Source organism: Bos grunniens, chromosome 25, assembly GCF_055505025.1.
Source record: "Bos grunniens cultivar Pamir isolate PY7600 chromosome 25, Bosgru_T2T1.0, whole genome shotgun sequence".
In the NCBI taxonomy this organism is placed as follows: Eukaryota; Metazoa; Chordata; class Mammalia; order Artiodactyla; family Bovidae; genus Bos; species Bos grunniens.
In genome coordinates this window covers 28,216,950-28,239,728 of record NC_141189.1, presented here as the reverse complement: position 1 = coordinate 28,239,728, position 22,779 = coordinate 28,216,950, and the positions used below count along the sequence as shown (strand labels likewise).

General features: G+C 48.0%; 2 protein-coding genes and 1 long non-coding RNA gene across 10 annotated transcripts in view; 2 read left to right on the top strand and 1 right to left on the bottom strand.

Annotated features, from left to right (window-relative positions):
* ABCC6 (ATP binding cassette subfamily C member 6) overlaps positions 1-14,594 on the bottom strand; it is a 66,383-nt gene extending 51,789 nt beyond the window's left edge. For 4 of the 5 annotated variants that reach the window (XR_015154671.1, XM_086375614.1, XM_086375617.1 and 1 more), the window contains exons 1-7: positions 14,399-14,593; positions 13,046-13,228; positions 11,477-11,602; positions 11,197-11,325; positions 7,934-8,059; positions 5,259-5,320; positions 1,464-1,595 (exon numbers count right to left, since the gene is read on the bottom strand). Coding sequence is in view for 4 of the 5 variants with exons in the window: in XM_086375614.1 (XP_086231740.1) it covers positions 1,464-1,595; positions 5,259-5,320; positions 7,934-8,059; positions 11,197-11,325; positions 11,477-11,602; positions 13,046-13,228; positions 14,399-14,434 (794 nt within the window). In the remaining variant the exon portion in view is untranslated. Of the gene's footprint in view, positions 1-1,463; positions 1,596-5,258; positions 5,321-7,933; positions 8,060-11,196; positions 11,326-11,476; positions 11,603-13,045; positions 13,229-14,398 lie in introns of all 5 variants that reach the window. The other variant, XM_086375615.1, reaches the window with a different exon arrangement.
* Positions 1,541-10,422, top strand: LOC147345354 (uncharacterized). Of its 4 annotated transcripts, none has more exons than XR_015154674.1 (4): positions 1,541-1,675; positions 7,885-8,020; positions 9,593-9,696; positions 9,956-10,422. It is a non-coding gene; the product is annotated as an uncharacterized LOC147345354 (long non-coding RNA). The 4 variants fall into 4 exon arrangements; XR_015154675.1 differs by having other exon boundaries at positions 1,566-1,675; positions 7,879-8,020; XR_015154673.1 differs by lacking the exon at positions 9,593-9,696.
* Positions 14,595-17,762: 3,168 nt separating the features above from the next.
* Positions 17,763-22,779, top strand: part of LOC147345352 (BOS complex subunit NOMO1) — a 56,570-nt gene continuing 51,553 nt past the window's right edge. The window contains exon 1 of the mRNA XM_086375610.1: positions 17,763-18,015. Within this exon, the coding sequence (XP_086231736.1) occupies positions 17,851-18,015 (165 nt within the window). The 5' untranslated portion in view covers positions 17,763-17,850. The remainder of the gene's footprint in view (positions 18,016-22,779) is intronic.

Here is a 22,779-nt window from a genome sequence, read left to right as displayed (position 1 = left end):
AGGGCAGATTCTTTACTGTTTGAGCCAGCAGGGAAACCACTAGACTTGTTGGCTGGTCTTCCGTGTCTGGTCCCAAAGCGATTTAGTGCCAGCTCCAAAAATGACCACAGAGCAAGGAAGGGGGTGTGAGGGCCGGGTGTTGCTGGGGGATGTAAAAGGGAGGGGTAGAGACTGTGGCAAACTGAAGCACACACGCCCTGTTCCACAGGGCAACCACTTCCCAGATCCACCCTCCCGTTGTCATGAGGGATACGACCTAACACTGCCATTCCACTTTAAGAGACACCCAAATTCCATATTTTTGTGACATCTCCAACAGCTTAAATGTTGGCAACTTACACAAAAAAACAAAACAAAGCACAAACCTCAAACAACAGCACGATACATGCTGGCCAAACACACCTGTGACCCCGACTTGGCCAGCAGACGAATCGGTCTGTGACCTCTTAAGATGACGTCCTCGCCCTTCCCGCAAAGGTTGCAACATATTTTAGAAACAAAACCAAAGTTCTTTCCTATGTATAAGCAGTGAGCTCAGAAAATGCCTGAGCCAGATCTCTGTATAACCCTGCCACTCTGCATTCTTACTGTCAGTTGTTCACAGATTCTCAAGCCGTTCTGGAGAATGCTTCTACTTCAGCTCTAATACTGGGTGACCATCATTCTTATGGTGGCAGGGGAGAGCAGAGCTGGGAGAGGGTGGACAAGACCTCCAGGGCCCTTTGGGATGAACTCAAAACTCATTTAAGAGTGCAGGGGCAGTACAGCAAGATATGCCTGAGGTGAGAGAGAGCTGCTGTTTCGATCTGTCATATTATTTATCCCTTTTGGAAAACATACACCTTTCCTTCCGGAAGCAGCCCCTCCCCTCCCTGTGTGGCTCTGAAAGGACTGCCAATCATGTGGCCTGCCCTTCAGCCATGGGATTGGCTCCTGAGAGGCACATGACTCAGCCAGCCAATCAGAGTCCTTCCTTGAGTTTTTTTTTTTTTTTTAGGTGGATGGTGAGGAAGTGGGTGTTGAGTTGGCGTAGTATGGGACAGGCCTTATGGAGAGACCAGTGTCGGACAATAGTGAACATCACGCAAGTTCTGAATCCAGCTACACCTGAGGCCAGACCCACCTTCTCAGCTATATGAGCCAGTAGGCTCTGTCTCTCTCTGTCTCCTCCTAATGTGTGGGATTTAGCCATCGATAAGTCCTAGAGTATGCAAGGGAAACTTCTCAGTCCTGCCACACAGCTACTTTTGTCTGTGCCCTGAAACATCAAGCTCCAGTGAGGTCAAGCGACTTGTCCAAGGTCATCAACCACTCGACGGCAGGGCTACATTTAACCCAGGCTTAATTATACCTATTTGAGAACTTATTTCTCGGGGACTCAGCCCAGAGTAGGGGCGGGGTTTGTGGGACCAAGGGCTTTGCTGACCAGCTTCGGGCTAAGCGCCCACCTTCCACACACTCACCGCTGGGTGGCGCTGCGGTTCCTTGTCCATTCCTTTTCAAGCTGGGAAACCAGTTCTTCAGAGGAGTTTTTGCTCTCAAGTGACCAGAGGTCTTTTGGCCCCAGTGGCCTCCGGTAGCCCTTCCAGACCAACCTATAAAAGAGGGTCACCACAGCCAGCCCTTCCCGCGTCCACCTCTGCAGTGCCCTGGTTTGGTAGCTGTGTGATCCCTGGTAAGTTGTTTGCCTCTCTGCACCTGCGCTGGCCCCTCGGTACAAGGAAAGCAATTTATCTAACAGTGGTGAACTCGGGGAGTTGGTGATGGACAGGGAGGTCTGGCGTGCTGCGATTCATGGGGTCGCAAAGAGTCAGACACGACTGAACGACTGAACTGAACTGAACAGTGGTAGGCGCTTCCCGGTCTACAAAGATTATCATTTAATTCTCACATGAGCCTATATGATAGATTACTATTGACCCATTTTACAGATGAGGAAGAAAACAGAGGCTCAGAGAGATTAAGTGACTTAACCAAGGAGTAACCTGTAACAGGGGAAATAAATAAGCCTCCCTAGGAGTCAGAAGTCCAGAGTTGAAAACTGTTATAGTGGAGGAAACTTGAACTTCTCCCCATTCTCCCCCTGGTTCACTGCTCCAGCCACCTGGCCTCAGGACCTTTGCACATGCATGCCCCTCTGTTTAAAACTCTTTCCCTGCCACTTCTCACTTGTCCTTCATCTCTGGCTTGGACATGATTTCCTTAAAAGCCCACTTGATGACCCCCACACCTGAGTCCAGGTAGATTCCCCATTGCAAGATCCCATAGTTTCCTGAGCTGTTTCTTTCTAATGCTTGCTGCGATGACCACTGTTTACTTTTTTTGGTCGGATTATTTATTTAGTCTTTCTCCTCCATTAGCGATAAGTTTCATGGAGACAAAGATTCTCCCTCTTCTATCACCACCTCCCAGCTCAGGGCATGTGTGTGCATGGGTGCTAAGTCGCTTCAGTTGTGTTCGACTCTTCTGTGACCCCTGGACTGTAGCCTGCCAGGCTCCCCTGTCCATGGGATTTTCCAGGCAAGAATGCTGGATTGGGTTGCCAGGGAATCTTCCTGACCCAGGGATCAAATCTGCGTCTCTTATGTCGCCTGCATTGGCAGGTGGGTTCTTTACCACGGGCTCCGGGCACAAGATTTGTCAAATAAAATCACCACTTTTCAGTGCTGTGACCTTGGGCAAGTCACTTGCCAACAATGGACCTCAGTTTTCTCACCTTAAAATGAGAATGTTTTCTCGATCTTGGGACTGGTATATGAGATGACTGTAGTTGGTGCACTGTTGAAGGAGGTTATCTAGAGGATGTGGCCAATGGTGCACCTATGACCTGGACCCGGGCAATCTGAGCTCCTCCCTCTCCTGTGCTTGGAACGTACATTCTGCCCACTGTTCCCACATTAGGAGCTACTTTGAGAGTAAGTGTTAGACTATCTGGATGATGTACATGTTTGAACCCCGTTAAGGCTTCTCTGTAAACTCTAGGGAGTCCAGTGAGATGTACTCAGCTTGCAGGGCCCAAGACAGGCCTCGTATGTAAGATCCCTGGCTTGTTGTTAACCCTGCCTCCTTCCAGCCTGGAGTGGCTGCCTCTTTCTTCTGTCTCTCCTTGCCCTTGGTTAACTGAGGCCAGTTTTCAAACCAACGTGCATACACAAGAAATTAACTTCCCTGGTGGTTAGGGATTTAGGAATCCACCTTCCAATGCAGAAGAAATGAGTTTGAGCCCTGGTCAGGGAACTAAGATCCCATATGCCTTGGGGCAAATAAGCCAGCAGGCCATAAAGAAAAGAAATTAACCACTGCAGACTTCCACAGCAGGAATGGTTTTTTTTTTTTTCCTTTTAGGTCTCTCATCTTTCTTGTGACACCAAGGAGGCCTTGTTTGGAGCTGGTCTTGAGCTCCTTTTTGAGACTTTTCAAGTTCCCTTTTCTAATACAGAGTAAACTCAGGCAAGCAACAGTTTGAATCCAGAAATTATTCATAATATTTGTTTTTCACTGAAACTACTTTTAGCATTCTACATGGCAAGGGATTCTAGATTTTTGTGATCTTGGTAGTGATAGGAAGTTTCCCTTATAACAGGTTACTAAAGTAGAGAAAGGAGACGGAAATGGAAACCCACTCCAGTATTCTTGCCTGGAGAATCCCATGGACAGAGGAGCCTGGTGGGCTACAGTCCATGGGGTCACAAAGTCAGACACAACTGAGCGACTAAGCACACACACAAAATAGAGAAAGCAAATTAATCCAAAGAAAGAACATTAAGTAAATTGAGTATAAGTGATACCCAAATAAGGCAAAAAGCTTGAGGAATGGCCCATAAATGCCTGCATTTGGTAAACAGTGGGCTAGATTCTCTTCAGAGATGTTTAGCAAACTTCCAGGCTCTTTTCACCAATTCCATACCCTCCACCAACTCCATGCCCTCCACCAATTCCGTTCCCTCGGAGTAGTCTTCATTGTTGTTTAGCCGCTTAGTCATGTCCGACCCTTTGTGACCCCATGGACTGTAGCCCTTTAGGCTCCTCTTGTCCAGGGGATTCTCCAGGCAAGAATACTAGAGTGGGTTGCCATTCCCTTCTCCAGGGGATCCTCCCAACCGAGGGATCAAACCTGTCAGCCGCACTGCAGGAAGATTCTTTACCATCTGAGCCACCTGGGAAGCCCTCAGAGTAGTCTGCTGCTGCTGCTGCTAAGTCGCTTCAGTTGTGTCTGACTCTGTGCGACCCCATAGACGGCAGCCCACCAGGCTTCCCCGTCCCTGGGATTCTCCAGGCAAGAACACTGGAGTGGGTTGCCATTTCCTTCTCTAACACATGAAAGTGGAAAGTGAAAGTGAAGTCGCTCAGTCGTGTCCGACTCTCAGTCGTGTCCGACTCGTAGTGACCCCATGGACTGCAGCCTACCAGGCTCCTCTGTCCATGGGATTTTCCAGGCAAGAGTACTATAGTGGGGTGCCATTGCCTTCTCCACAGAGTAGTCTATCCTTCATTTATTTAACAACCACTTTATATAAAACTTTTTATGGGCCAGATTCTAAGTGCTTCAGAAACCTCATTTCATTTAATCCTCAAAACCCTGTGAGGTAGATGCTATTATGATCCTCATTTGACAAGTGCAGAGACTGCAGCACAGAGAGGTTAAGTAGCTTGCCCAAGGTCACACAGCCAGGAAGTGGTGGAGACGGAATTCCGATGGCAGTGTGGTCAAGAGAGGGTCCAGGAGGTAGGTACCTCCTCCATGCCTGGTGTGCTAACCCTGGAGAAACATCTTCTCCACCAGCCTGGGAGCCTCTAGTGAGTAAAGATTTGGTCTTTTGCCTCCTCACCCTTGGTGTTTAGCAGATAGTAGGTGCTTATTAAACACCTACTATGTTGGTGGAAGGACTAGATAGAGATATGATTTTATTGAGTGCCTTCTATATACAAGCATTAAGTACTTTACATTTAATGAAGGTAGAGTTGTTCCCATTTTACAGAGGGGAAAACTCAGACTAAATGCTTGTGATGTGGCCAGCTAAGAGACAGAGCCAGGACTCCAATCTCACTCCAGTGAGTGAGTAGCAATGGGATATGGATGGTGGACACACTAAAATCCCAGCACCCAGGCTGGGATGGAGAAAGCCTGGCTGACTTTGGTAGGCTTGGGGAAATCTGCTTGGGAAAGAGCTGTGGTAACAAACAAGAGTGGCACATGTAGGTGGGGGCGGGGCACCCCCCACCCCCACCCCCGGCCCCTTCCCTGCTTCTTTACTTACCCAGAAACCCACCAGAACATGGCCTTCGAGGGGAAGGAGGCCCCAGCCTTAGGACATGGATTCTGCAAAGACAAAAGATTTAGAAGTGGGAGGACTTGGTCTCATAATGGCCAGTATGTGGCAAGCAGAGCTACGGGCAGGAAGACAGAATGAATTGACAACAAGCTTAATACTGAAAACCAGACTGAGATGTCCTGTATATTTAACCACTGCTGCTGCTGCTGCTAAGTCGCTTCAGTCATATCTGACTCTGTGGGACCCCGTAGATGGCAGCCCACCAGACTCCCCCATCCCTGGGCTTCTCCAGGCAAGAACACTGGAGTGGGTTGCCATTTCCTTCTCCAGTGCATGCATGCATGCATGCTAAGTTGCTTCAGTCATGTCTGACTCTGTGTAACCTCATGGACAGCATCCCACCAGGCTCCTCTGTCCACGGGATTCTCTAGGCAAGAGCACTGAAGTGGGTTGCCATGTCCTTCTCTGATACTTAACCATAGTAGATACCAAAGGGCTTGGTGCTTCCTAGCAGGCAAGGCAAAAAGGGATTTGGTCACAGGGCTGAAAGTGCCTCAGTTCAGTTTAGCTGCTCAGTCGTGTCCAACTCTTTGCAACCCCATGAACCACAGCACACCAGGCCTCCCTGTCCATCACCAACTCCTGGAGTTCACCCAAACCCACATCCATTGAACCAGTGATGCCATCCAACCATCTCATCTTCTGTCGTCCCCTTATCCTCCTGCCCTCAATCTTTCCCAGCACCAGGGTCTTTTCAAATGAGTCAGCTCTTCGCATCAGGTGGCCAAAGTATTGGAGTTTCAGCTTCAACATCAGTCCTTCCAATGAACACCCAGGACTGATCTCCACTAGTTGGATCTCCTTGCAGTCCAAGGGACTCTCAAGAGTCTTCTCCAACACCACAGTTCAAAAGCATCAGTTCTTCAGCGCTCAGCTTTCTTTATAGTCCAACTCTCACATCCATACATGACCACTGGAAAAACCATAGCCTTGACTAGACAGACCTTTGTTGACAAAGTGATGGCTCTGCTTTTTAATATGTTGTCTAGGTTGGTCATAACTTTCCTTCCAAGGAGTAAGTGTCCTTTAATTTCATGGTTGCAATCACCATCTGCAGTGATTTGGGAGCCCAGAAAAATAAAGTCAGCCACTGTTTCCACTGTTTCCCCATCTATTTGCCATGAAGTGATGAGACTGGATGCCATGATCTTAGTTTTCTGAATGATGAGCCTTAAGGCAACTTTTTCACTCTCCTCTTTCTCTTTCATCAAGAGGCTCTTTAGTTCTTCTTCACTTTCTGCCATAAGGGTGGTGTCATCTGCATATCTGAGGTTATTGATATTTCTTCTGGCAATCTTGATTCCAGCTTGTGCTTCCTCCAGCCCAGCCTTTCTCATGATGTACTCTGCATAGAAGTTAAATAAGCAAGGTGACAATATACAGCCTTGATGTACTCTTTTTCCTATTTGAAACCAGTCTGTTGTTCCATGTCCAGTTCTAAATGTTGCTTCCTGACCTGCATATAGATTTCTCAAGAGGCAGGTCAGGTGGTCTGGTATTCCCATCTCCTTCAGAATTTTCCACATTTTATTGTGATCCACACAGTCAAAGGCTTTGGCATAGTTAATAAAGCAGAAATAGATGTTTTTCTGGAACTCTCTTGCTTTTTCGGTGGAAGTGCCTAAGTAAGAACTAACAGTTGCTCAGAACAACTTTATTAATACTGAGACCAAGAAATTCTCAAAGCAAGGACCATGCATGACACAAGCAATGTTTTCAACAATATCCCTCAGTGAATGTGACAAGAAGGTGAAGAAGAGGTGGGATTTTACCAGTGGCTCCAGGAAGACTGCACAGATTTATACTCTTACCAATAGGGCATGAGAATGCTCATTGCACCACATCTTTGCCATCAGTGTGTGTTATCAATTTTAATTTTTTTTCTGCTACTCATTGGACAAAGTCCTATTACAGTTTTAACTTAATTATTCAAACTGTTGAGCATCTTTTTAGATGATCTCCACTCAACTGTCTTTTTCTCAGAGAATTCTTTCCGGATTTCACAGTGTTATCTGCTGTAAACTCTTATGGACCATGAACTTCTCCGATGGAGCACTTCTATTGAGCAAGTCACTTTAATCCTGAATTTTTATGATCATGAGTTGTAATTTTCCACACATTTGTGTAATTGTGTGATTAATGGTTCCCCTATTGGGTATTAGTCACATGAGGACAGAGACATCACTTTTTACCAGAGATCCTCAGTACTGAGCTGGCGCACAGAATAGGTTGGCAAACTACAGCCCCCAAGCCAAATCCGGCCCACTGTTTTTCTCTGCGAATAAAGTTTTATTGGAACGCAGCCATGTTCTTTTGTTGACATATAGTCTGTCTGCTTTTTGTAAAACCTGACCTCCGTAGCTGCCATGCAGAGACCATATGGCCCACAAAGCCCAGAATATTTTCTATCTTGGACAGAAAGAGTTGGCCAACCTGTGGCATAGAGTCGATATATAATACGCTTTTTTTGGCTGAATGAATAAAAAAAAATAATAAAGGCCTGTGCTTTAATTTAACTTCCTTCCATCACTTGGGGGCCACTGAGGACCAGAAGAGGAACAGGGACAAGCAAGGCATTGGTTGGAGACATGGTGACTTACAGCCTGCGGGGGCCTTTTCGGGAAAAGCGGGCGTTGATCAGCGAGGCAAGACAGTGCAAACTGCGCCATCACCAGAGACAAGTACAGGTAGGGTGACAGGTGCCGGAAAGGGTCGCTCTGGAAATCCTGTGGGAGAGGAAGCAGAAGTCTCTGAGTCAGGGCTTAGGAGGAGCAGAGACTGGGGAGGGTGTCGGAAAGGGGAGAAGAGGGGGAGGCAGAACGGGGTTTCTGATGCTGGGAGCAGTGCCCAGGCCGGTGGCTGGAGCCCCCAGCCTTCCTGGCCTTGAAAACACCTGGCTTACACAGATTCTGTCCAGACAAACGGCAGGCAGGGTGTGTGCCCTTAGTTAGGTGGCCACTGGCCTTAGCCTCCAGGACACAGATTGAAGGACACTTTATCTTTCTCCCTGGGCAACAAAGGAGCCCCACCTCCCAATCTCCCATCCCACTCCCTATGGCCAGTGTTCTCTGGTTTAAGAAGGGGGCTGGTTTCAGGGAGCATTCGCTCTGCCTCAGGCACATGCTGGAGTCTTTACATACACTGTCTCCTCAAGTCCCACCCCACCTTGCCCCAGGGGGCGTTTACTTGCTACGTGTTACTCAATGGGAAACCAAGGCTCAGAGAAGTGACAGTACCTTGCTCAAGGCCACACAGATGATCTGCTCCAGATCACGAACTCTTGCTGCCCTGCCATGATTGCTTTTCACCCCCTGCCCTTTCTGGCCAGAGCACCCTAACTCTTCCCCCCATGCTCAGGTATGAGGTTTATGTAGAGCTGATTCCATCCCAGCGGGTGGGGAGGGGCGGGGCAGGCAGATGATGGAGGCCTGACCAAAGAGCATGTTCTAGTCCCTGGCTACCGTGCTTGGGCTAGGAATGGACGCAGGACCTACGCTGGAGCAACGAGAGCTGGAACCATCGGGAGATCTTCCAGGTTTGCTATATTTGTGAAACGAAAGCCTGGAATAATTGGGGCTCTCCTTGCCATCCCATTGGAGAATGAAGCCAAGAGGCGAGAGCCAAGGGACAGGCAGAAATGGAGCTCTAGCTGTGTTCTCTGAATGTCTGGGCCAGCTATGCCTCCTAGCAGGTCCCAGGTATATGAGCTAATAGATACCCTTGGACTTTTCCCCCTTGAGCCAGTGTGAACTGAGTTTTTATGTTTTTAAACATGAGCCCAAGTTTCAGATCACAATTTCTCTATTGGATTTTTTACTTCCCTGTTTTTGGTTTCGTTTTGGGGGACAGATAGTAGACAGTTTGATAGTGCAGCTACATTACTCCCCATAGTGTCATTTTTCGTATCGTTTCTGTCGGAAAGTTTGCCCTGAATTTGGGTGAGATGGACTTTGGCTCTGCAGTCCCGAGCTGCGTGACCTAGAGGAAGTCGCTCACTTCTCTATGGCTTAGGGTTCCTCATCTTTAAAATGGGATCATTCAGATCTTCACTGAATTCATGACATCAAGTGCTTGCCACAGGGCCTCGCACATGGAGCTCCAGAGCATATGTGGTCCCAATATTATTCTTTCAGTGCTGTGTTCCCAACAGCTAGCTGCTAAGTCAACTGTAGAAAGCTACCCTCTCATAAATCAGTGGAGGGCCTGGGGGCTATTCCCATTAGTTACAAAAATTGCTTTGTTAAAAATCTGTCCTTTAGGATAGAAAGTGTTTCTCTGCCTTCTTCTTTCGGGATCCGAAGGGAGTAACCATATGAAATGATGACCAGCAGACTCTGATCAGTTTCCTGATCAGAAGTCTTGGGTGAGTGTGCCAGCCATGCAAGCGGTTTTCAACTGGGGGTGGCTTTGCCCCCAGGGGACATTTACCATTGTCAGGAGAGGTGTCAGGTTACCGTAATGGGGTGGTACTACTGGCGTCCAGTGGGTGGAGACCAGGGATGCTATTCAGCATCCCACAGCACATGGGACAGCTCCTCTCCGCCCCCGCCCAAGAGAGAAGTAGGTAAAAGGTGCTGAGGTTGAAAAACCCTGGTTGAAGTTATAGATTTTTCTCTTTGCAGATCACGCCCCCTAATGTGGAAATACAGGTGAATGTGCAAAATGAGTGTGTAAATACAGATGCATGAGGGCACAGGTGAAGGTGGAGAATGAGGGGAGACATGCACTTACGTGGCGTCAGAACGAACACAGCTGTGTGCCAGAGGAAGTCATCCAGAGGACGTGAGCCCTGGCTGACCTGTGAGCTGGACCCAGAGGCTCCTCACCCCCACTCGCCACTCCCGCCCTTGAAGTGTGCATTCTGGCCACACTGTTCCTGCACTAGGAAGTACTTCAAGGATGCCACCTTGGAAGAGCAATGTGCTGGTGAGATCCACTGGATGGCACATATGACTGAACCCTGTTAAAACCTCCATAAACTGTTAAGTTTCTGGCGGGCAGGTGCGGAGATCAGTGTATTTTGCAGCGGCCAAGACAAGCATCGTACGTAAGTTCCCTTGCTTATGAGAATCGTCGCCTACCAACTGCAGTGGTGGTCTGTTTCTTTGGTCTCTCTTGGTCCTCCAGGTCTGGGGTTGGTTTCTAATTTCACCTGGGAACCCCTGAGGTTTTGAACCAACAGTGTGTCGGTGCCCATGCAGTGTGTGTGTGTGTGTGTGTGTGTGTGTGTGTATGAGTGTGGGACATTTGTGCACAAGCCCTGTAGGAGCTCGAAAGTATAGACACAACTGGATGGCAGCAAGTGTGAGTGTAGGCGAGTGTATGTGTGTGTATGTGATGTTTTGGAGTCTGTGGTTGTGTGATACACGAATGAAAAAAAGTGAAGTGAAAAGTGTTAGTTGCTCACTGGTGTCCAGCTCTTTGCAACTCCATAGACTATAGCCCACCAGGCTCCTCTGTTGATGGAATTCTCCAGACAAGAATACTAGAGTGGGTTGCCATTTCCTTCTCCAAGGGACCTTCCCGACCCAGGGATTGAACCTAGGTCTCCTGCATTGCAGGCAGATTCTTGACTGACTGAGCCACCAGGGAAGCCCAATGTGTGAATGGGAGCATACAAGTGTGTGCAAGTGAAGTGTGTGACTTGAGTGTGTAAGACAATAAGAATTTCTGTTGATAAAAAGGTATGGGGTGATGAGAACATCTATGTGAAATGCCTGTGTGTGTTGCTTGAGTTTCAGTGCTTGCGGAGTGTGTGTCTCTGCAGAGAGAATAAGCCTTGGTGGAAGCGGGAGGAGGATGGATGGGACCCAAGGCCTGAAACCACTATACTGGTTCCCGGGTGACCCAGACCCCCACTTACCCCTCGTGAGGCCTGCTGGGTGGCGCTGGTGGCTGGGAAGAGAAAGCAGAGTAGCCAGTACCCGAAGAGCACCCCAGACGCCTGGACGCCCTTCTTCCTCTCGGCATGGATGAGGAACACGGCGAAGCTCTGGACAAGAGGGTCGGGTGGGAGGTGGGCCAGGGGTGGGGGACGCTGGGGGAGGAGAGGGTCTGGAGGGAGCCCCCTCTGCCCCACCCCTCCACCGGGACAGGAGAAGCAGCACCCAGGAGCAAGCCAGCAGGTCTGGGCCGCGACTCACCATTGTGGTGAGCCATACGGTGGGGTGTATGAGGAACTCGAGGGCCTGGGGCGTTCCCTGCTGGATTCTCCAAAGAGTCACAGACACGCTGGAGGTGCACAGGATTATGAGGGCAAACCCAAGCACCTGGGGAAACGGGCTGGGATAAGGCTGGTGGGGGAAAGAAAGATGGCAGCCTTTCTGCCACTCCCTGCCAACTGGACAGGGACTCCACGTCCAACTGGACAGTGGCCCCAGGTGGGGCACTGCAATGTACCAGCGTGACCACTGAACAGGGCCGACGTGAGAGAAAAAAGCTGTAAGGGGTGATGCAGCTCAAGCTTGACCTGTAACTGTCATATAAATAATGCACCATACAAATAACGTCAGTGGTTTCCAAAATGCCAGTAGTGCTCCCACAATGCACAGGAGGATGCTTCGGGATGAAGGAACAGCATGAAAAGCTATTTACTCTCCAGGTGAAAAAGTTATACTTTCTTTAAGTCTCTTTCCATCCCTACTGTTAAATCAAGGAGGAACTCTCTGTTGGGACTGATACGTTTCCAGGCCTTTGACTGAGCTGCCATTGGTCAAATCGGTCCCTCTTTTGGACAAGAGAAATCAAGAACGGGAGAGAGCACGCACACGCAGACCTGGGAGCCTCGGAGAAACCACTGAACGTCAGTTAGTCTCAAGCAGGAGTCAAAACTACCATCTGTAGTCTGAGTTTGGCCTCTTTGTCTGTTGTTGTATCACCTCGGAACTAAGAGCGGGTTTCCCATTTTTCACTCATTGAACAAAACTTTAAAAAGCCTAATATGCCATGACGTGAAATTGATATGAAATGCAAATTTCTGTAATTTTACTGAAACACAGTGATGTCTACTTGCTTACTGTTTGTTGTCTGTGGCTGCTTTACTGCTGCAAGAGCAGAACTGAGTAGTTGAGACAGAGGCCACATGATCCTTGGAATCTCAGACAAGTACTGATACTCTCTGGCCCTTTAAGGAGGAGTGTGCTGACCCTGGAGAGGTGGTTGACAAGAGGTCAAATATCTACAAGGTGGTGTGGGAATAAATGAACCATGGAGGGCGTGCTTCTAGAGGTTTGGGGAACAGGAGAATGAGCAGAGATGCTCACATTTGGAATGCCAGTGTTTTTCTAACACTGGAAAACAACTACACACCAGTTTTAAGGAGTGTTCTTTAGTATCGCTGGCGGGGAAACACAAAAATCAATGCCTAAGTGTTAACATTTAAAAGGTGCGTCCTGGTGTGGCTCTAAAATCACCGTGTGTATCTCAGGAGTGTACACTGCACACTTCGGGGAACGCCAGGCTGTGGTGGCCATAAACTTGTCTGGGTGTGTGTGGGTGTCTGCGGGTGTGTTTGGGATGTACGGTTTTTATTATCTGTGATGATTGGTTTGGCAGCATCTATGCCACTGAGTTTCCCTCTGCAGCCTCTGGGGTATTGCTCTGTCTGATTAACAGGGTCCCACGTGTCCACTTTGGGGTCTCTGCCTGATTCCAGCCTGCTCCCCCACCCCCTGACCATTGTCTGATTATAGGCTCCCAGAGGAAGGGGCTACCATCTTGGCCTTGAAGAGGCGGGACATTTGGATGTAGCCCTTGTTATGGCGGTGGATGTAGAGGAGGTGGATGGGGCCGAGGACCCAGAGGTACATGGGGGGCACCCAGACCCCTGCTGTTTTCAGAAAGCACAGGCTCAGCAAGCGGGCAGCAGCAGGCTCGGGCTCCGTCTGGTTCCAGACCTGAGGGAACACCAGGGTGACCCTTATGATGGTACAATGCAGGGGTCCCAAACTCACCACTTGGGGGGCTAGGCAACTCTTTGGACTCCAAATATTTACAAGATAAATGTGCTAAGCAATTTTTGTTGTTGTTTGGTCACTGAGTCACGTCCAACTCTTTGCAACCCCATGGACTGCAGCATGCCAGGCTTCCCTGTCCTTCACTATCTCCCAGACTTTGCTCAAACTTGTGTCCATTGAGTTGGTGATGCCATCCAACCATCTCATCCTCTGTTGTCCCTAGAGTACTTCATAATTGAGTAACTCCACTGACCTCACCCAACTGGACAGGGGTGGTGCTGGGATCTGAACCAAGGCAGTTGGGTCCTAGAATCTAGGAGACCTGGGATCCATGATGACTGCTGGGCACAGACTTAAAACCACTCTGTTGTTGTTGTTTGGTCGCTAAGTCATGTCTGACACTTTGCGACCCCACGACTGTAGCCCGCCAGGCTCCTCTGTCCATGGGATACTCCAGGCAAGAATTCTGGAGTGGATACCATTCCCTTCTCCAGGGGATCTTCCCAAGCCAGGGATCGAACTCATGTCTCCTGCATTGGCAGGTGGATTCTTTACCACTGAGCCACCAGGCAAGCCCTATAACCACTCTAGGAGGCAGGTATTACTGTTCCAATTTCATAGACCAGGAAACTCAGAAGCCAGGAAGGTAATAGGCTCCTTTAGGCCCACACAAATAGGAAGGGACAGAGCTGACTCCACGCTGGCCTGGCTAACCCCAAAACTTGTTCTATCAGAGGTCTCCATCTGTACTTATCTCAGATCTTCTGCTGGCCTTTCCTAACCAGAGAAGTGTGAATGTGAATTTCAGAAAACACAGTTGCTTTAATTCTCTCCCTCCTACACCACTGCCACCCTCCCACTAGAGTCTTTTGCTGAGGCAGAAACCAGAGACGTGGGGAGTCCTGTAGCTGGGGGGTCTAGAGGCCCCTTTCACAGGGTTGGTCTCTTGGGGAACAGTTTGGTTAAGGAGATCGCCCAGCCCTGGGGTTAGACTGGCAGGTCTGTTACCCTCCCCGGGGGCCCGCCCTCCTCTGTATCTCAGCCCGAGAGATCTGTCCAAGAGATCTCGAGCCAGCCGGAGAAGGAATACAGCGGGATGGGGACACTCACCCCCGGGCCCGCGCAGGGCTCGCCTTGCCCGGCCATCGGGCGTCGTCCGTCTGTTGGTCTGTCTGTCGGACTGTCGGGGTCCGAGGACGGCTTCCTCGGCCGCGTTCCGGCCGGGGGAAGGGGCGGGGATTCGAGCTCTCGGATTGCGAGGCCGGGGGGCAAGGTCCGGCCGGGCGGCGGGGGTGGGGCGCGGAGGGGTGAAGCGAGGCGAGGTGGCGGGGCGCTCAGGGCGGCCACCCAGGGCAGCGAGGGCGGGGGTCCCGGAGCCCCAGAAAGTGCGGTGATGTCTGCATATAATCCCCTTTCCCCCTGGCGCAAGTGTCATTCCGAACTTCCCGAATACTGTGGATCAGCAATTCCAGGAATTTATCTAGATAAACGAACCCAGCAGGTGTGCTCAAGTCCAGCGAAGGACGGAATGGGGGATGGGAGGACCCGGGTTAACGTTGGAGCCGCAGCCCCCTCACCTGTGGGACCGACCCTGTCTGCCTCTAGGATGGTGGGAAGATTTTAAGATTACTAATAATACGTCTAGCAGAGTGTTTGAACACTATAAATGTTCAATCAGAGTTAACTTTTATTAGCATTCGTAGTATTATTTCATCCCTAGGTTACTGAGCAGTGGTTCAAAATGCCATTGAAGAAATAGGTTTAATACGGAAAAACGGTTACTGAATGCTAAGTGAAAAAAGATTATAATACAAAATAGTTTACGATATGTGTGCAAAGAAAAAAAAATAGTATATGCTTAAGTTAGGGAAAGTGGGGAATGAATTCAAGTCATTTACCTTTTTCTTCTGGGTCTTAAAGTAATGTGTGTCCCAAGCCAAGCGTTCTTTTGGGAAATGACTTTATGTAACATATATGCATAGACAAAACGATGGAAATGCACTAAAGCAGTGTTCATGGAACTCCTACTTTTCTTTTCTTTTTCCTTGCTTTCCTTTTTCAATTTTCTTTCCTTCTGCAATGACCCTGTATTCCCTTTCAAGACAGGAATAAAAGACTGAGCTTTTTCAGACAGACAAGAACAGGTGCTCAGTTTGAGTGAAGAATTCAAATCCTTTGCACTCTCCAGGCTGCGTTGTTACTTTGGTGTCTTCTTTTTCTCTTGCCTTTTTCAGGGCCTCGACAGCAGGGGCTCCCTGGTCTTTTCTTCCCTTTCTTTCCTGAGATTCCCCAACCCTCTTCTGGGGCCCTGGCAGTATGCTTTCAGCTGTCTTCCTGTTTGGGTCTTCTGGAAGAGCAGGGATGCAAAAACTCAAAGATTTTTCTTGAAGCTGAGTGTGGCAGGTCTGCTGTTTACATTCCGATCATCTCTGTTTGTTTGAGGTGGTTTTGGTGAAGGCTGATGGAAATTATCAGGAGGCTTGAGGACCCCCCCCCCCCGCTTAAATCCCCATTGCAACTGGACATGGTCCTAGAGCTTTATTTCTTTGTATATATGAAGATGAATTTGAGGGAAATGATGAAGGTTTGAGGGGGGATGGTCAGATAGGCAGAAAGCACACAGAGGAAATCAACCAGGTAAGCCAAGAACAGAACTCAAATACAGAGCCTATTTTCCAGCTCTCTGAACAGCACATGGCTGAGTGCTGAGCTCTGATGGTGGTGGTTTAGTCGTTAAGTCATGTCTGACTACTGCAATCCCATGGATTGTAGCCCATCAGGCTCCTCTGTCCATGGGATTTCCCTGGCAAGAATACTGGAGTGGGTTGCCATTTCCTTCTCCAGGGGATCTTTCTGACCCAAAGATAGAACCCAGGTCTCCTGCATTGCAGGAAGATACTTTACTGACTGAACCACCAACCCTAGATAGGTCCCCTTACCTCTCTGGGCCTCGGTTTCCCGTCTGTAAAATAAGATGATTCCATAGGCCAAGCAGTTCCTAATTGATGACTTTCAATCCCCTGGTATTTGCTAAGACAAACCAGGGATTTGTGTTAGGAAACAAATGGAAACATCTGTTTTAATTGTAATGATAAATAATGAACCTCTAAAAAATAAAACAATTACTTAAGTGGTTTCTCTTTATAATCAAACAGTTGACAGTCTCACTGTATTTGGAAGGAGAACGAAGAGTGAGAGAAATCAGATGTGTTCATGGCTGAGATCCTCTAGTGCATGTATCCTTCCATTGTCGCCACTGTGTAGTGATTCATAGTTGCATAGTGCTTGAGTCTTAACCACAGTGGCGAATTTCAGTGGGAAATCTCTTTACTTCATCATTTAGGAGCAAGGTATAACAACTATCAAAATAAAAGCCCTTGATTTTCTTGAGTGAAATGGAAGAATTTCAAACATCTGGTCAGAAGGGCAGTTTTTGTCTATTTTGATATGGTGACTTGTAGTTCATCTTCATTATGGCATACATTCAGTCTTGAGACAAAACATAACATGCTGATTTTTGAACTGATTTTCAGACAGATGCTTTCAGATGATTTTCATGCATCGCCTCACAGAGCTAGTTCAAAGTAAGTCAAACTGCATGCATCTTTTGCTTCCTGGGGGAAAACCCCCAAAGTTTGTTTCTATAAAAATGTTACTAGAGGTGGGATTCGGAGAAGGCCATGGCACCCCACTGCAGTACTCTTGCCTGGAAAATCCCATGGACAGAGGAGCCTGGTGGGCTGCAGTCCATGGGGTCGCTAAGAGTCGGACACGACTGAGCAACTTCACTTTCACTTTTCACTTTCACGCCTTGGAGAAGGAAATGGCAACCCACTCCAGTGTTCTTGCCTGGAGAATCCCAGGGATGGGGGAGCCTGGTGGGCTGCCGTCTATGGAGTCGCATAGATTCCGACACGACTGAAGCGACTTAGCAGCAGCAGCAGCAGCAGCAGAGGTGGGATTAAATACAATTTAAATATCTTTTAAAATATTATGCTGAACTTAAACGACATGTTTTGCTTTAAAAAAAGCTAATTGATCATTTATCATGGAAAGTTACACCAGTCGACACAAATCCCTAAAAGGAGTTTGAGATGATACATCACTTGTGAAATTTACGGGTCAAATAGATTGGGGAAATTTGTTGGATACTTCGATCAATAGTCTCTCGTCATTTCCAGTTTCAGTGCTATTGAATTCCAAAGTAGGGGATTTGGAATTCCAAATTCCTAATTCCAAACCAGGAAACTACGAAATTCAACTTTTCAGTTTATGCCTGTATACTGGCCCCTTGCAACTGCACCAGCCAGATGGTGCGCGGAGTCCTCCAGGCCTCCAGAGGGCACCAATGGTCTCCTTTCATTGCTGAGCTTGTACTGTAGTTATTTGGTCTGGGGGCATGGCCGTGGGGGCGGGGCGCGCATGCGCAGTCGCGGCGTGAGGGGGGCGGGGGGCGGGGACAGGGCTGTCAGTTGCCATCAGAAGAGGAAGCCGCCGGCAACGTGCGGGGTGAGGGGCGGGACCCGGAGGCCTGCGGAGGTTCAGGCTGCAGAGGCCGGGCCATGCGGGGGCGCCGGGGTATGGGGCCACCCGAGCCGGCAGTGGTGGCCGCCACCGTTCTGCTGCTGCTGAGCAGGGTAGAGCCGGCGTGCGGCTCCGAGGACATCGTGGTGGGTTGCGGGGGCTTCGTCAAGTCGGACGTGGAGATCAACTACTCGCTCATTGAGGTGAGTGCCCGCCCCGCGGCCCGGAGCTCGGTGTGTGACCCGGGGCCAGGCGCACAGCCTCGCTGAGCCGCGGTGGCCTCGCCTCCCAGGCGGTTGCCACTAGCCCTCCCTGCAACTGCCCGCATTCTGGGAGCCCTTTCCTCTTCAGAGGCGCTGCTTTCTGCGGGCTCTCTGCTGGTCTCCTCCCCAGTAGCGCTAGGGTGGGGGTTCTTATCTTGGGGTCAGCTACGCGGTGGGGTGGGGTGGTGGAGCTCTGAAGGTGTGTGCATGTGGGTGTGAAGGACATTTTTGGTGACGATGATAATGGTTTATAACTTTTGTTAGGTCACACAAAACTGAGGATCCTCCAGATCGAGACCCCAGATACTTAAGAAGGCAGACTCCAGATCCCCACAATGCAGGCCCGAGATCTCTTAAAACCCAGTCTCAGCAGAACGCAGACCCCAGATCCTCAAACCCCCAGGAACCCAGACCTTCTGAAACTCAGATTTCCTGAAACCTGTATTCCAGAACCTAGAGACCGCAAGTCTTAACCCCCACAACACTGAGTTCCCCCCCAAATTCTAATCGACCATTCCTCCTACCCTCTGGGAAGCTTTAAAAGAGCATGAATTCTCATCCCAGAGATCATGACCCAGTTACTGTCTCTTGGTATCTCTGGGGCTGGGAAACTATTTTTAATCTCCCTGGTTCCCCCATTGGGACCCCTTTCCTCTGATAATGAAGAGTTGTCAGCGCCCTTATTGCTGGGTATTTATTGGAATTACACAAGAGATTTCTGCAGAAGTCTTTTTATTAAGTTGCAAAGCTCTCTTCAGTTAGATGGTTATTAGCCCAGTGGAATTATGACCCAGAAAGCTTTTGTGAAGAGAAAGGGAGATAGATGGAGGTGGGCATAGAAAATCATTTGCAGGACAGATAGGAAGGGACCCCAGGGAGGGCTGGCCTCTATTTTAGGAGGGTAGTTACTGATGATGAGTCAAAATAAGGGAATTAGAAAAGAAAGACGCTGGAGATGCCAAAGAGAAGGGAGTGGGGACCAAGACCCCAAAGGCATTCTGCCTGAGTACCTAGAGGGCTATGGTGAAGAGTTGAACCAGCGTGTTCCTACAAAGCAGGTTCCTGAGAATTGGGGGAGGGGTTGGAAGTAGATTCTACAGCTGTTTGACTTAGCCTTGCTCCAAGTCCCAATTTTTGTTCCTGTAGCATGGCGTTGGGAGAGAGGCTGCAGAGCTCAGCATCGTGTATTTCCTAAAGAAGTTAGTCATCACCTTCAAGACCCCTATATCTGTGGCTTCTCCATCATTTTTGGTCTTAAGAAGTCAGGCATGGGACTTCCTTGAAGGTCCAGTGGTTAAGAGTTCACCTTTCAATGCAGGGGAGTGTGGGTTCAATCCCTGGTCAGGGAACTAAAATCCCACAAACCCAGTGGAACATAAATAACCAGAACATAAATAACAGAAGCAATATTGTAGCAAATTCAATAAAGACTTTAAAAATGGTCCACATTAAAAAAAAAAAATCTAAAAAGAAGTCAGGTGTTTAATGAATCTACCCACTGGCAATGGCAAGGCTTCTAGGATCTCTGGGTGCCCATGCCACCTTCTGGGCTGTGGGCACAGGGCATTCCAGAAGCTGTCTTGAAAGGCTTTGCAACTTGTAGCTTCCTGGGGCTTCAGGAGAAAAGTGTAGAACGCTAGGGACACTCCCACCCCAAACACTTAATAGTGACTATGAGAGTGGAGGGCAGGTTTTGTGACCTAGTGTGAAGTATGTTCCCTGAGCCCTAGGGCTGCCTGTCCAGATGGCCTGAGAAATTCATTCTTTCTTCATTTCTGATTATGAAATCTAGTGTTTCATACACATAATATATCTTGTCATTCTGTGTCCTAACCTGTGCTTTACAGAATAAATGTGAATAAGATATTTTACAATCATTTCTGGGTTGTGTTTTCTGTGTCCCAGTAAAACTACCTTCAGTCTTCTCCATCCTTCTTCCCTTCTGGGTATTTTTCCATCATATTCATTCAGTTAGTAACTGTTGAGTGAGCCCCAGTGTGTTCTGAAGCCTTGTCCCTGGTGTTCTGAATAGTTCAGTGAACAGAGCAGACAAAGTACCTAAAAAAGAAAAACTGTATTGGTTGCTAATTTTTTAACTGTTAGGAGGTTTCACATTAAAAACTGCATTCCTGATTTCTCTGGAAAGCCAGCTGATCTTTGGGCTGCAAAACTTGGCTTGGGTTAAGAAGCAGTCCTGTCACCTTTTAGATGAATGCCCATTGACGGGACTTCCCTGGCCCCTCTGGACAGGTGGATCTTCAGTCCCTGCTTTAAGTGCATGCATCTGAATTTCTTTTTGGCCTGTGAATAAGGTCGGGTATTTGTGGAGTATTTACACTGCATAAGACACTCATGAAGTGTAAGCCATGGTCACTGCCCATGGGAGCCTGCAGTCTGTACGTCATTTCACAGTGTTCCTTTCCTAAGCACACACATTGTGGATTTGCTGCTTTCTACATTGTCTTAGCTGATATGACTGGGTTCTGTCATTTTCGTGTTATACTCACAGATTACTAACATTGAAAGTTTTTAGATGGATGTTCAGTTCAGTTCAGTTCAGTTGCTCAGTCGTGTCTGACTCTTTGTGACCCCATGAATCATTCCTTCCAAAGAACACCCAGGACTGATGTCTACTGGTTGGATCTCCTTGCAGTCTAAGGGACTCTCAAGAATCTTCTCCAACACCACATTTCAAAAGCATCAATTCTTCGGCATGCAGCTTTCTTCACAGTCCAACTCTCACATCCATACATGACCACAGGAAAAACCATAGCCTTGACTAGACGGATCTTTGTTGACAAAGTAATGTCTCTGCTTTTGAGTATACTATCTAGGTTGGTCATAACTTTCCTTCCAAGGAGTAAGCATCTTTTAATTTCATGGCTGCGGTCACTATCTGCAGTGATTTTGGAACCCCCCAAAATAAAGTCTGACACTGTTTCCACTGTTTCCCCATCTATTTCCCATGAAGTGATGGGATCAGATGCAGTGATCTTCATTTTCTGAATGTTGAGCTTTAAGCCAACTTTTTCACTTTCCTCTTTCACTTTCATCAAGATGCTTTTTAGTTCCTCTTCACTTTCTGCCATAAGGGTGGTGTCATCTGCATATCTGAGGTTATTGATATTTCTCCCGGCAATCTTAATTCCAGCTTGTGCTTCGTCCAGCCCAGCTTTTCTCATGATGTACTCTGCATATAAGTTAAATAAGCAGGGTGACAGTATATAGCCTTGACGTACTCCTTTTCCTATTTGGAACCAGTCTGTTGTTCCATGTCCAGTTCTAACTGTTGCTTCGTGACCTGCATACAGGTTTCTCAAGAGGCAGGTCAGGTGGTCTGGTATTCCCATCTCTTGAAGAATTTTCCACAGTTTATTGTATCCACACAGTCAAAGGCTTTGGCATAGTCAATAAAGCAGAAATAGATATTTTTTCTGTAACTCTTCTTGCTTTTTCAGTGATCTAGCGGATGTTCGCAGTTTGATCTCTGAGAGTTCCTCTGCCTTTTCTAAAACCAACTTGAACATCTGGTTCAAGTTGAAGTTCACAGTTCACGTATTGCTGAAGCCTGGCTTGGAGAATTTTGAGCATTACTTTACTAGCGTGTGAGATGAGTGCAATTGTGGGATAGTTTGAGCATTCTTTGGCATTGCCTTTCTTTGGGATTGGAATGAAAACTGACCTTTTCCAGTCCTGTGGCCAATGCTGAGTTTTCCAAATTTGCTGGCATATTGAGTGCAGCACTTTCACAGCATCATGTTTCAGGATTTGGAATAGCTCAACTGGAATTCCATCACCTCCACTAGCTTTGTTCATAGTGATGCTTTCTAAGGCCCACTTGACTTTACATTCCAGGATGTCTGGCTCTAGGTCAGTGATCACACCATCGTGATTATCTTGGTCGTGAAGATCTTTTTTGTACAGTTCTTCTGTGTATTCTTGCCACCTCTTCTTAATATCTTCTGCTTCTGTTAGGTCCATACCATTTCTGTCCTTTATTGAGCCCACCTTTGCATGAAATGTTCCCTCGGTATCTCTCATTTTCTTGAAGTGATCTCTAGTCTTTCCCATTCTGTTGTTTTCCTCTATTTCTTTGCACTGATCACTGAGGAAGGCTTTCTTTTCTCTTCTTGCTATTCTTTGGAACTCTGCATTTAGATGCTTATATCTTTCCTTTTCTCCTTTGTTTTTCAGTTCTCTTCTTTTCACAGCTGTTTGTAAGGCCTCCCCAGACAGCCATTTTGCTTTTTTGCATTTCTTTTCTATGGGGATGGTCTTGATCCCTGTCTCCTGTACAATGTCATGAACCTCAGTCCATAGTTCATTAAGCACTCTCTCTATCAGATCTAGGCCCTTAAATCTATTTCTCACTTCCACTGTATAATCATAAGGGATTTGATTTAGGTCATACCTGAATGGTCTAGTGGTTATATACATGTATAACTGAATCACTGTGCTATACACCAGGGACTAAGCACAACACTGAAAGTCAACTATATGTCTTTTTTTTTAAGTACCTTCAGTTCAGTTCAGTTCAATTGCTCAGTTGTGTCCGACTCTTTGCGACCCCTATGAATCACAGCACGCCAGGCCTCCCTGTCCATCACCAACTTCTGGAGTTCTCTCAGACTCACATCCATCGAGTCAGTGTTGCCATCCACCCATCTCATCCTCTCTTGTCCTCTTCTCCTCCTGCCCCCAATC